General features: G+C 42.6%; 1 protein-coding gene across 4 annotated transcripts in view; it reads right to left on the bottom strand.

Moving 5' to 3' along the window:
* Ppp4r4 (protein phosphatase 4 regulatory subunit 4) overlaps nucleotides 1–14557 on the bottom strand; it is an 84402-nt gene that overhangs the window by 12979 nt on the left and 56866 nt on the right. For all 4 annotated transcript variants that reach the window (XR_003838410.2, XM_021179275.3, XM_029484571.2 and 1 more), the window contains 6 exons: nucleotides 13368–13445; nucleotides 12619–12702; nucleotides 11107–11289; nucleotides 4154–4259; nucleotides 2617–2764; nucleotides 378–522 (listed from right to left, as the gene is read on the bottom strand). Coding sequence is in view for 3 of the 4 variants with exons in the window: in XM_021179275.3 (XP_021034934.1) it covers nucleotides 378–522; nucleotides 2617–2764; nucleotides 4154–4259; nucleotides 11107–11289; nucleotides 12619–12702; nucleotides 13368–13445 (744 nt within the window). In the remaining variant the exon portion in view is untranslated. The remainder of the gene's footprint in view (nucleotides 1–377; nucleotides 523–2616; nucleotides 2765–4153; nucleotides 4260–11106; nucleotides 11290–12618; nucleotides 12703–13367; nucleotides 13446–14557) is intronic.

The following is a 14557-nucleotide window of genomic DNA, read 5'->3' as shown; positions in this document are numbered from 1 at the left end:
GTCAAACAGACCTGAATCCACTCTTCCGGGTCCTTCCCAACTCTTTTAGATAGTATGACTTCTCTAATTTTACCTGATTGTGATCACTTATAAATAAAGCCTAGGGAATGAGGTATTGCTGATCACTTAAGCCAAGTTCACAAACACCTTGAAGGTGCTCAGCTCCCCACAGGGAACTCCTGCTGCAAGTAACAAAAACTGATTGCCCTTTAGAAAAGCCCGTCCTTTCCCATGGAGCAGCAGCAGACAGACATCCTGCTGTTTATTCATTCTTTCTGCACTAGTGAAGCTTGCTAACCTATCAAGCTGAGGTGGGGAAGCTGAGGTTAACAGGGCCATACTGAGAGACACGTTGACTCAGCAGGAGACACACTTACTTTCTTCACAATAGCCAGGACGTCTTTATCTTTTTCTTGACACAGGAGCTTTCTCACACACATTTCTAATTGCTGGAGGAGATGCATGTCTGCCGGAATCTTCAGCGCAGACTTCACCTTGGGCAGCAGGTAGCAAAGTTTCATTCTGTAGTGAGAGCGAGTATAATAACCGAGAGTAACAGGGGTGTGCAACTGAAACGGGACAAGCTTTCAGAAACTTCAGCGCTCATCTGCCCATGTAGCAAGTATGCGTGCAGTGCCTACTGTTTATAAGGCATTCGTTAGTCTGCATAACAAGACACAAAATGGAATCAAACCAACAGAATCCTCTGTTCCTCTAGTTCCTCGGGATTTGCACTCCAATATGGGCCATGGAAGACAGAATGCATGGACAAAGAAAATGTCTGCCAGGAAGTGGTGAGTCGGTCTGGAAGGCAGTGATGTTTCTATTGAACAGGTGATATTTAAGGAAAGACCTAGGAAATCAGGGAGCAAGCCACTCAAGTGTCTGAAAAAGCATTGTGGCCATCATGGAAGCCTTGCCCAGTGATACTCTGAATTAGCAAACTAGCCTTGAGGCAGAGTAGAGCAAAGATAAGCTTAGGAGACTTGAGTGGTGACAAGGGCCCTGTGAGGCACTGTTATGGACAGGTGTCAATTTCACATGCAATGAATGCATTGGAAGGTATGAGCAGAGGAGTAAAGTGATCCAAGTTAACTTTCCTAGTTATCAGATACTGTTTTAACATTAGACCATAAGTGGCCAAGGAAGTAAGAGAAACAATGGAGAAACCCCCAAAAGCAAGAACTGACAGCACTTTGAGCCAGAAGCAGCAGCCAAGGTGCCCAGTGAAGCCTGCACTCTGCATGTCTTCTGTGAGCCACAGAGTGGTCTCAGGGACTGCAGTTGGGATGGTGAAGAGAAAAGGGTAAATTTAGGATTTGGCTTGAGCAGGGGGAAGATGAACTGGCTGATTCCTGACATGCAGAGGTCTGCAAAAGGAAGAGATACAGACAAAGCAGCTAGACAGATTAAGTCTGGGATGCCATTAGAAATTCAATGGGAATTATAAATCTGCAGCTGTCTCAGTAAGCCTGCTGTGCAGGTGCATGTCCTTGCAAGAGAGTAAGTGAAGGCTGCATGGAGATGCTAGTTTAGGCATGAGGATGGAGAGATACTTAGCATAATAAGGGCAGTGAGAAACACTGTCCAGATCAGCTGGGTAAAGAAGAAACAAAGAGGCCTCTGGAGGCAAAATCTGGGAGATCCCGGAGTGAAGAACACCATCCCAGAGAAGGAAGGCTGCCAGTGAGGTGATCTGCTTTGTTAAATACCAACCCTGTCTCTTTTTAGGCTAGTTCTGGAAAGGGATGTCTTACAGCTGCTGGAGTCATTCGCTCAGCATTTACTCTCCAGGTTAATGCTCTGTATTTCTTTTGCAAATCTTGAGGCAGCTAAATACCATTCCAAGGGTTGCCAGGATGCTGTCTGCAGACCTTCAGTTGAGAGCTTTTCCTGCACAATAGCCTTTGAGTCTGTGCATCTGAAGAGGTGAAGAAGGTCTCTGGGATTCTCAACATTAAGTACCAATGGCCTCCAACTCACTCACTGCTCAGCAGATACAGAGGACACTATAACTGAGAACTCTCAAGTCCTCCCCAGAAAACTTAGTTCACTTCTGGCCACTGAAGAACAGGTTCCTCTGAATAGCAATAGGATTTCCCCAGCCTTTAAGTGTCCAAACTCAGTAAACTAAATGTTAAAACATTCACTTGAGAAGCACACAAAGCATAAATCACTCTTTATTACCCAAGGCATATCTAGAAAACATTGACTCATGGGCCCACAAGATTACAAAGTTCTTGACATTAGGGACTAGTGCTTTTGATAAGCAATGCTTGTTAGGGCTCTTATCAAACAGATAATATTTACTCAGCCAGGCTGGCCGGCTGGCTTTGATTTGTACTTGCTCAGCCCAGTAAGACAAAAGACCTCAGATATCAGTTAAGAGAATAACATTGTATTCCAAACTATTTACTAACCAAGTTATGAAGCCAACTGAGAAATCCATCAACAGACAACTAGGTAAAGAAAACATGGTATACAAACACATTGATTACTCAGCTCTAAAGAGAATGGAACCCTGCCACAACACAGATGAAAAGGGGTTTGCAAATGTTTACCATAATGGACATAAGAAATATCCAACATTTTCAAACCTTGCAGAGTGATACATACCTCACATTTGCCACTGGGTCATGGGTTAGTTCAATAACAGGTAGAAAGAAATATTTGCAGAAAAATGATCTGGAAAATATCTCTATGATAAATTCACAGGTATCCAAAAAGCGAAGTCTATTCCAATAACTTTTTCCTTGGCCCAACTCTACAAACAACAAAAATAACTATAATCTAGTATTTCCTACATGAAATTATATATTACAAATTGAAACACTAAAAAGGTATGCAAAGTTTCATTCTGTCTGCAATCTATTTAACAAATATAATAGATAGGAGAAAAACAGTCAGTATGTGCTCTAGATTTGTAGACTACAATATTTACAAGTTAAAAACTAGGAAAAGGTATTACTCTACTGAATAAATGCCAATAACCACTGACAGACGACCTGTGATGACTGAATGACAAAGTCACCATGTGTGACCACTGCCTGCATGCTGAGGACCCTGTACACACGTCATTTTTAAACCTGGAAGCAAGATGATGGGATGCATACACTTAAACTAACTCAAATGCAGGCTACCAACTCTCCAAGTCTTTTAAAATTAAACGAATTACTCTCTTTTTGTTTCTGTAAGGTGTCTGAAATAGAGCAGTCATGTAAGCACAAGTACTGATAGTACTGTAGGTCAGTACTTAAAGCATAATCTTCTCCCTTTTACATAAGTGTGCGGAGGCAATGTTCTTAATACTTAAAACCAAAAAATCTTTAAAAATGAAACTTACTCTAAATGAAAGTCCCTTCTCATGCAAAATGAAATCAGAACTAAAATAGACCATGGAATAAAAAATCAAAACACACTGAGCATAATTTTTCTTAAATAGAATTTTATAAAATACTTTTTTCCCCCTGAAATGTGGTACTTCTTGATTGAAATGGTAAATCCTAGTAGTTAGGAAGTCTGGATAACAGTTTTATTGAAAACTATTTAAGCATAATTGTAGTCAAAGCCAAGAAGTCAATGACTAATAAACTCACCAGACAAATGGATATAATTGCTACCAGAGTTAACACTTTAAAGGTTTTGGCCAAGATTTTAGCCCTTAACAAATCACAATGAATTTGTATGTGTTGACCTAGTTTCCAAACTATTACAGCTCACTAGATTCACATTAATATGTACTGTTAACACCATTCAATAAAAAATTATAAGCCTACATTTTGTTCATTCAATTAATACTAAGAATAGCATTGTATAATAAATTATTGGATTTAAAAATATTCTATTCATGCTTTGGTTCCAAATGCTATTTCATCAAGGTAGAAATTAGCCTTTCAACTTAATTTATGTATTTTACTTCCTCCAGTGTTGGAATTCACAAAAGAAGGCTCTGGTTAAATACTATTTCATCTATGAAATTTTGACAAAGAGATTTCCAAGACAAATACAAATTAACCTACAAAATTTTAATAAAAGCACATACCACATTTTTTGCCATTACCAGCCTAATTTATCATCAAAAATTGCATACCATGCATTAAAGATATAAGTCAGGTCAATTATTTTAGTGACTTTTTCCAAAATTATTGCTTACGTTCAATTAATTTTTGAATGACTTCGTGCCTCTGCTCTTGTTTACGATTATATCGTAGAAAAATGCATAGAGTTCGTGCAGCTGCTCTTTGGACAGGTAAGACATTCTGAAAGGAAGAAAAGGAGAAGGACAACCATTACCCTAAGATATGTGTTCAACAATTACTCCCCACCAAACCAATAGCAAGCTACTGCTAAATGAGAAGTGTTCACTATCTTTCAAACCCTGAGCTCACACCCTTCTGGAAGGGTCTCTGTTACTTAATGTTAATGTCACTCAGGTACATAAAATATCCTATGACAACCTAATTCAATTTCATAGTCACATCCAAATGACTTGTGGTTATCATTTCCCTGCCACCTCATCTTGTTTGTTTGTTTGTTTGTTTGTTTGTTTGTTTTTTGAGACAGGGTTTCTCTGTATAGCCCTGGCTGTCCTGGAACTCACTTTGTAGACCAGGCTGGCCTCAAACTCAGAAATCCGCCTGCCTCTGCCTCCCAAGTGCTGGGATTAAAGGTGTGTGCCACCACACCCGGCCTCTGCCACCTCATCTTAAGTGACATGTTCCTCAGCTACTTATCTCTTCAGCTGGCAGAACAGTAACGATTCCTACAAATTCAACAAACATTTCGCAGAACATACCACATGTCAGTGACGTCACCAGAACCGTGCCGCTTCTAAAGTAGAAATGTAGAGATCCATGTTCAGATACACTACAGAAGAATCTGGGGACTGGTACATCTAGGGCTAGAGACTGAGTGTCTAAGCTCTAAGCTCAGGACAATGTTCTTCACTGAGGGGCCTCCATTTCCTATCCTATGCAAGAGCTGTAACAGTTGCAAGTGTGGAGGTAAAAGTCCCAGAACTCTACACAATGGTGTTAATATTAGAGAGTGCCATCCATCAGGCAGAGCAAAAGGACCCAGCCAGCTGACAGGTAGCATTTCCAATGTTCCAAACCCTCTCTCCTTCAGATTCCCATCACACCACTACACAGAACTTTAATTTTAAATGAAATCGACCAGTAGTTACCTGTACTGGAAATTAGAGAGGAAGCCTTAACAGCTTAACAGAAAATTCTTTAAACCAGGTATACACTGTCCATTGTAATTCATGCTCACCATCCTGCCTTACTTATCGACTTTATAATTCTCCATTCACCTAAAATCCAGACTACTACAGTGGGAATCTGTACAGCTGTGTAGTGCCGAGACAGAATGCTGGCTGTGTCCTTTCCCATCTACATTCTCTTGGGCACCATGCTACATGATATTGTTAACTTTTGGATACAAAAGGAAGGTGTTTTCTAGGCTTTAGAACTGAAAATTTAAGGCCTGTACATATGCAGAAATACAATAGAACTTAAATGAATTTCAGATAATGAACTAAGTAAAAGCCTGTTTCTCTTTTCTTCAATTTGGTATAGTAAGGCAGGATTTCAAATGTATATATACAAGATGCATGAAAATATACTTAATTTATAACTCATGTAATGTGTTTTATAATACAAGAAAAATATTCATTTGGGACAGAAATCAATGATAAGGGACTCTGAACAGCATCCATGAGCTGTCCTCTGACTACTATGTATGTGTCATGGTACATGTATGCCCTCACACATACACACACACACATGATAGATGATAGATAGATAGATAGATAGATAGATAGATAGATAGATAGATAGATCAAACAAGCACAAAAGTGACAAGGACTCATTATTGTCATTTTTAAGATTATACCTAGGGCATAACCTCTGATTCCTCAGATTTCCATTGCTATCTGTGATAAGCTTGTTGGGTGGTAGGTAATATTATGTGCTTCCTTTTTTTTAAAGCTGAAAATAAAATACCATTAATATTTTTCTATTTTCTAAATCTTTGAAGCTAACACTTATTCTGAATTTTGAATGAAGGAATCCTCATTCCCCTTTTATGAAGTGAAGATACTTCTGCTCACATTGTAACATAGAAACATGGTTGGTTGGTTGGTTTACCCTGCTATAAGAGATGGACAGCCTATGACCTTATGCATGCTCGTCCAGGACCTTAATGCTACATCCCCACTAGCTGCAGCTTTAAAACTAAAAATAAAAAAGCTTTAAAAAGTTTACTAGGATGCCATCATGAATGCACAGTGAACTGTAGGCTAAACAGACAGGTGTACTTCTGAAGCAGCTTCTTGTGGGTCCTCCACTTCAGAGAGGCTCCAGCTCGCTGCTCAGCAGCCCTGAGTCTGGCATGAGGGAAACTTCTCATAAAAGGTGAACAACTTTGTGAGGTTCCACTTAGCTGTATGGAGAGCAAGTTGTTACTCCTCTTCTTGACTCTATACCATGCTTTCAGTGTAACTGTCCTTAGGCACTACAAAAGACACAGTACCAGACTAAGGGGGCCTGCAAGGAGTCTTGGGAATAAAGGCCTGACTAATGTGAGATGCTGATGTGGGGACAGAAGAAGAAACAGCAAAGCAGAAGTTCATTTGCCAGCTGACATTACAGAGTCCTGTCAATCTTTCTCTCCAATGAATTATACCAAGTCTGAGGTAAAGGGCAGGAACTGCATCTCAGTAGGTTGAGAACTTGCCTAGCATGCATGAAGGCCTGAGTCAACCCACAGCACCATATAAATTAAGCATGGTGCTATACACCTATAATCTCAGCATTGGAGAGAGAGAGGCAGGAGAATCAGAAGTTCAATGTCATCTTCAGCTACGTGGTAATTTGAGGGCACACTGGGATAGCCACACACTGCTTCTGAAAATGACACAAAAGTTTGAGGTAAGTTATCCACAATTCTCTGGCAGTGGACAAAGAGTATTTGTAACCCTGTTCACACCTCCTGTGGAGCGCCGCTATCTCGTAAACATCCTGTGCTGAGTCATTTCGTCATTTCCTCAGTACTATCTCGTAAACATCCTGTGCTGAGTCATTTCCTCAGTACTATCTCGTAAACATCCTGTGCTGAGTCATTTCCTCAATAACAACTCGTAAACATCCTGTGCTGGAAATCCCCGCCCCGGGCAGCTCCGCCTCAGGGATGGGGCAATCAGTGTTGAGCCAATCATGGCTTGCCACGTCCGAGGCAGGGAGAATTTCTTATAAAAGGGAGGGGCTCGGATTGCCTGGGGTCTCCGGTTGTGAAGCTTATGCTCTCCCTCTCAAGACGCATAAAGCTTGCTGCAGAAGAACCCTATTGTGTGTGGTGTCCTTATTCGCGGGCGAATTAGAGAACACACACATCTGGTGCCGAAAACCCGGGAAAACAAAGAACATCGTGAGCACCGTCGGAGATCCCTCGGTGACGGGGAGGGTCCAGAACTGCAGGAACTACGTCTCGGAAAGGTATGCCTGAATTTTACCTGACCCTTTCGCACTCCCTTCAACTAACTGGGCCGTGGGAGGGATTGCCCGAGGCTTTAATTATCGTCTTCGTGGCTTTGGTTGTATGGTTCCTAGCCCGAAAGAAAGGGCAAAAGGTTTTAGAAGCTATGCAGGAAGGTATGTCAGAATCCGAGCGTAGTGAGAGGATGGGTGTGCGCACAAAAACCGTAAAAAAGGCAAAAAAGGGAAGTGAAAAAGGACCTCCCGGGAGAAATAGAAAGGGAGAGAAGGGGAGCAGCAGGCCCGGGTTATATCCGACCCGAGAACTGGCTGCCCTCCACCTAAGAGATACCTCGGATTCTTCTGAAACCGAGGATAGTAAGCTGACCTCGGAGGAAGAGGGCGAGTTAGAAGAAGAAGCAGTTAGATATAAAGGAGAAAGGTATCACCCAGATGAAGGCGGGCGACCTGAGTCAAGTAAGCCCGCGTCCGGTGTCTTCTCTAAGGATAGGAGATTGTTGGCTGCCGCCATTCCCTCCGCTCCCCCACCTTATGAGGCCCGGTCATCCACAACTTCCTTTTTTCCCCAAAGGATCCTCCGCAAGCTACACTTAGCGTTTCCTGTTTATGAACAGGAAGGGGGGAGAATCTACGCTCCTGTAGACTATAGTCAGATAAAAGATCTTGCAGAATCAGTAAGAAAATATGGTCCCAATGCTAATTTTACTATTATGATTCTTGAAAGAATGGCACAAACTGCCATGACACCTAGTGATTGGCAAATGGTGGTTAAGGCCGCCTTGCCTACCATGGGACAATACATAGAATGGAAAGCCTTGTGGCATGAGGCAGCCCAGTCCCAGGCCAGGGCCAACGCAATAGCCCTTACGCAAGAGCAGCGGGATTGGACATTTGACCTTTTAACAGGCCAAGGCCCGTGGGCCGCAGATCAAATTAATTACCATTGGGGGGCGTACGCCCAGATTTCCAGCACAGCCATACGGGCCTGGAAGTCACTTAATCACAAGGGAGAAACCACCAATCAGCTTACAAAAATTGTTCAAGGGCCCCAGGAGCCCTTTGCCGACTTCGTCGCACGCATGGTGGAGGCGGCAGGAAAAATCTTTGGGGACCCAGAGGGGATAGGACCCTTTATTGAGCAACTGATTTTTGAACAAGCCACCCAGGAATGCAGGAATGCCATTGCTCCTAGAAAATCAAAAGGGTTGCAAGAATGGCTAAGAGTGTGTAGAGAGCTTGGAGGTCCACTTAGCAATACTGGCCTCGTGGCCGCCATCATGTTAGCACAAAAGCATCCTCCACAAAAGAAGACCGGTGAACGGACCTGTTTTAATTGTGGTAAGCCTGGACATTTCAAAAGAGATTGCAAAGCCCCAGACAAGAAAGGGGGGGTCTTGACCCTCTGCACGAGGTGTGGTAAAGGGTACCACAGAGCAGATCAATGTCGCTCAGTGCGAGATATACAGGGAAGGCTTTTGCCTCCATTAAATGTTCCTGCTCCCAATGTGTCAAAAAACGGGTCACTGGGCCCACGGTCCCAGGGCCCTCAAAGATATGGGAACCGGTTTGTCAGAACATCCGGGATGGCGGAAGAAGCGACCCAGGAAGACCCACAAGGGTGGACCTGCGTGCCGCCTCCGACCTCCTACTAATGCCCCAAATGAGTATCCAACCAGTACCTATAGAGCCAATGTCACCTTTGCCCCCTGGGACCATGGGCCTTATCCTCGGACGAGGATCACTCACCTTACGGGGCCTAGTGGTCCATCCTGGGGTTGTTGACCATCTACACTCCCCCGAAATACAGGTCTTATGTTCCAGCCCCAGGGGCGTGTTTTCCATCAGTGCAGGAGATAGGATAGCTCAATTGCTGCTCCTCCCCGACACCCTCTGGGAGGGCTCCCCAGGCCCCAGTCCCAAAACGATGGGGTCGTCAGGAACTGATTCAGCCTACCTTGTTGTATCCCTGAATGAAAGGCCCAAACTCTGCCTCGAAGTAAATGGAAAAAGGTTTGAAGGTATTCTTGATACCGGGGCAGACAAAAGCATTATATCCACGCACTGGTGGCCAAAAGCTTGGCCCACTACAAAATCGTCCCACTCTCTACAAGGTCTGGGATATCATTCATGCCCTGCCATAAGCTCAATGAGTTTGACCTGGAAGGCTCCTGAGGGACAAAAGGGTAAATTCGAACCTTATGTGCTCCCGCTCCCAGTAAACCTTTGGGGGAGAGACATTATGCAACATTTGGGCCTAACCCTGTCCAATGAAAAAATCGTGTCGGAGGAAGGGTTGAACAAGGCAAAAAACATGATGCTATAATTTCACATATGCCGCTAATCTTTCTAAGAGTTTGTCCCAACAGCTGCTATATAATTGGACGTCTGATTTTGATCAAACCCTCCAGAAACTTAGATTGGCCATCGTCTAAATCAATTCCACCAGACTTGACCTCTCCTTGACCGAAGGCTTTTCGTCATGGATTTCTTCTGCTGTTTCTTATTTTAAGGAATGGGTGGGGGTGGGTTTGTTTGGAATTCTCCTTTGCTTCGGATCGGTATCTAGCTTATGGTTAATTTGCAAATTATATAAGAAAAATAATAGAGACAAAATCATGATATCCCAGGCGCTTGCTGCCTTGGAGCAGGGGCAATCTGCACAGGTATGGTTGGCGGCGCTTAAACAAAATCGATTTGCACCACTGGTCGCTGGCTGCCCGCGCTTTAGCGGGTGAGCTTCAGCAGCCCTAGAGGATTGTAGAGCAATGCATCGCACAGGTGGTCCCCCCGTCCCACCTGGGGAATATGCCGTCTAGTGGGGGTTTCCTGCCCTAGTCTTCCCCTCCTCGAAAAAATGGCAGAGGGACAGGTCGGAGCAACTTCGGGTCCCACTCAAGCCTAGTTGTTGCTTGCGGACATAGTTCTTACATCTCTGAGTAAGAGGATTCGGCCAATGTTCCCGTCCTCTCATACTGGGTGTCCAGTTGGTTTTATTAGACAAAAAAGGGGGAGATGTGGAGCGCCGCTATCTCGTAAACATCCTGTGCTGAGTCATTTCCTCAGTACTATCTCGTAAACATCCTGTGCTGAGTCATTTCCTCAGTACTATCTCGTAAACATCCTGTGCTGAGTCATTTCCTCAATAACAACTCGTAAACATCCTGTGCTGGAAATCCCCGCCCCGGGCAGCTCCGCCTCAGGGATGGGGCAATCAGTGTTGAGCCAATCATGGCTTGCCACGTCCGAGGCAGGGAGAATTTCTTATAAAAGGGAGGGGCTCGGATTGCCTGGGGTCTCCGGTTGTGAAGCTTATGCTCTCCCTCTCAAGACGCATAAAGCTTGCTGCAGAAGAACCCTATTGTGTGTGGTGTCCTTATTCGCGGGCGAATTAGAGAACACTCACAACCTCCCTATAGCTAAATGATGGAAAAGGCAATCAGAGGGCAATCCGAGGAGCAGAGGAGAGACTTGACTCTCCATCTTGGGACCTGGGGAAATGTCACCCTTCCAAGCTAATAGAAACTGAAATTCTTGTAGCTTGAAAACGTGAAGAATTTGGTAATAACAAGATTATTCCCAATTTCAAAACAATTGGGAATTTGGGGCTCACATTTGTCATCATGATGGTGAACATTCTTTGTAAGAAACGGTAGTAAATCTGGTCACTCGATATGATATGAGGCAGGCAGGTGTACTTCTGCAGCAGCTTCTCGTGGGTCCTCCACTTCAGGGAGGCTGCAGCTCGCTGCTCAGCAGCTGTGAGTGCTGGAATCAAGTCTGGCACTGAGGAAAACTGTGAAGAAACCCAAGGAAAGAACAGTGAGTAAGTGATGGTGACTAAGTCCATCAACTGCAGCCTGGAGTAAACAGACACCAGGGAAGAACTTTGGAGTTTAGAAGGCATCTCAGTTGTCACTGAGTGGTAGTTATCAGGCAGAATCTAAAATTTTTTAAAAAAACTGCTTGAGTAAAATTTATGGCACCAGAAAATGAACTCTCTAGAGCCTAGACTTGTTATTCTTCCTGACATGTTAGTTATCAGGTTGGTTACTAAGACAACTATTTTAACTAGCACACACTTCCTTACATTTCACTCTAGCCAAGCTTGACCTTCTAAATTCTTACTTATTGTTCTATTTGTTATGCTATAATAATGATTAATACTGAAACTATGAATTCAAATTCCAAAGACATTAATAAGAATTGTGGGAGTTGGAACTACTATGTAGTAACTGTAGAGGGTAGCTCACGCTGGCAGCCTTCACAGGCGCAGGCATGGCTGTGCAGCAAGTACTATTTTATTTACTTGCTTGTATGCTTTTTGTAAAAATAAACACTTCAATGATTAGAAATGCTGTGTCTGAAAAGAGCTTTCCTTTAGAGCCTTTCAACTTATCTACACTCATCTACTGTCACCCATACAGTAGAAGCACAGGAGACAAACTGAGGAAAAAAAAAAGAGTTGGGAACTTGGAAGATCTTATCCCTGTGTCACTTCACCATCTGGGAAAATACAGGTACATGGTACCTAGGACTTTGAGGCTCCGAATTCCTTAATAACAGAATAGAAACTGAAAGCTTAAGATATTTCCAATCAATTGTCAGTATCTCATGGTAATCCTGCCAAATTTGGCTCAAAGCTGAGATGTAACCCATCCTTCCTTTTCAGAGCATAACTAACTCATGTAAAGAGATATATATAGATATAGATATAGATCTTCATTTTGTTGTTTAATTATATGCATGGAGATGGGGGGAATGCACTTGAATTCAGTGCCAAAGGAAGCCATAAGAGGCATTAGATTCCTTTGGAGACCGGTTACTGGTGACTGTGCATTGTGTAATAAGGATGCTGGGATAGAACCCAGGTCCTTACTTATAAGATCAGTAGAGCTCTTAGCTGCTAAACCATCTCTCAAGACCCCTCATGTAAATTTCAAAGCTGGCTGGGGATGCACTGACTGCATCCCTGCATCCTGACAAGTGCACAGAGGGCTGGACACTGACAGCCCAAGGGCAACAATTATTTTAATGTTTCTCACACGCTTTTCTGCTGTTTCCTCACAACCACCATGCAGAATAAGATGACAAACACCCAGCTTTCTTGAAAGATGGGATTTACCTTATTTTCTTGAACACTGTTTTCTCCACCAGTAGACATAAGTTCCAAGATTTCTGGAAGGTGATTTATAAGAGCATCTAGAACCTTTTAAAGAGATATCGATTGTGTTTATAATGGTTACTGTCTATGTTCTAAATTAGTTAACTCCACAAATCAATTTATACATAGAAAGAATATTACTGACCAAACAACATTTTGTGTTAGTATTATTTTTTCTTTTTTAGAAAAAAATCAGTGTCGCTTCTACTCATCTAAATTGGAGAAAGCTAACATATTCAAAACTGCCTTCCAACTTTGGAAAGGAGTCTATATCCGGTAGTGTAGCTAAGCCTCCCAGGCTAAGAGTCACTCTGGTGAATAGAATATGCCAAATACAGCATCAGATGGAAAAATTTCAAAATCTTCATGAGTCTATGTGAAGATAAAATACACTCTCAGAACAACGCTGGGCACCATTCTGGAAGGCTTTGTGATTGCAGGTGTGAGTAAAACCTGTAATAGAAAAGGGAAGCCTGGCTGGAAAACCAAAAGTGTAACCAATGCCAACAGTGTTTTCATTGAAGCTTCTCTTTTGTGTACTTTTTAGCGCTTCCAATTTTCCTTAATAAACAATACATACCTTTATTTTAAAACCAGATGTACTAAAAGCCTGAATTTCTAAGATTTTGCCAATGACACAGTGACACGGGCACTGACATAATTTGGCTTAACATAAAAGAAATAAATGCCAGAGTGGGAACTCATATTACCTCCAGTGACTCATCTTGTAACAATGTTATCAGCTCTTTGTGAATTAAATGTACTCCAGAATTCAGAAGTTTAGATACCTAAAACACAACAATGAAACCTCTCAGATTTGAGACTATAGAATACTAATATATATATTTTTTAACTGCATTCTTATTAACTACTTCTAAAATAAATATAAGCAACAACAAAACTATAAAATTAATTTCTAGTAAATTTAGCTGCATATATGTGTTTCCAGCCACGACAGCATGTGTGGGCACAGGGTGAGATGTGCGTGGGGGGGGGGGGGCACCTACAAAGGATGGGTTCCCAGAGCTAGGACTTCTTCACAGGCCCATAACAACACACACCCACCCCTCATGCGCAGTTTAAAGCCCCAGAGCTACCAAGCAGCCTTAAAGAATACCCAAGACACACAGGCTTTTCTTCCCACTCCAGCTTCCCACTCCAAGACAGAACAGAACTGAAAGCCTTGGTGACACTGGCTGGAGTAACCCCCAACAAGGCCCAACAGTGTTCCTCATCGCTGTCAGAGCCTGTCCTCACTCTGAGAGGAACTGACAGGGTCTGAGCAGGTCCAGACCAATGTTTTTGGTAGGGTTCCTCTAACCAAACTCAGAACCCACACACATGAGCTCAGCCGTTTGTATTGTGCCTTGTAAAGGGTGGAAAAGGAAGATATAACATACTAGGTTTGAGTCAAGTTTTGTTTACAGGGGCTGGGGTGGGAAGATGCCTGAATAAAGAGAATATTTCGAAATCTTTCACTTTTGGGTTGTTTTAAGTTGTTTGAACTATTTTCAAAATGACAATTTCTGGAAAATCAGAATAAAATTATGATATAGTAATTATCAAATCTTGTAAGCACAGTGGTGAGTTTTCATTATTTAAAGGGCAAAATAAGCCCTGTTTGAGAGATCTAAACATTACCCTTAGCCTACGCACAATAGCTATGACTGCGAGAACATGAGAACTAGATATCCATAAAATACATAAAACAACCATCTCCATGGTATTCCTATTACAGGAATAATGATGTGTGTACGTGTGCACATGTGCGTGCATGTGCGTGCGTAAGTGTGTGTGTGTGTGTGTGTGTGTGTGTGTGTGTGTGTGTGTGCGCGTGCACGCTGTTTTGTCTGCTACAAAAGTAAAACTAAAATCAAAGATTAATAAACAAAGGAGATAA

Source organism: Mus caroli, unplaced genomic scaffold, assembly GCF_978045245.1.
Source record: "Mus caroli unplaced genomic scaffold, Mus_caroli_1 scaffold_14, whole genome shotgun sequence".
NCBI lineage: Eukaryota > Metazoa > Chordata > Mammalia > Rodentia > Muridae > Mus > Mus caroli.
The sequence above is the reverse complement of the archived record's forward strand: the minus strand, read 5'-3'. Positions and strand labels throughout refer to the sequence as shown.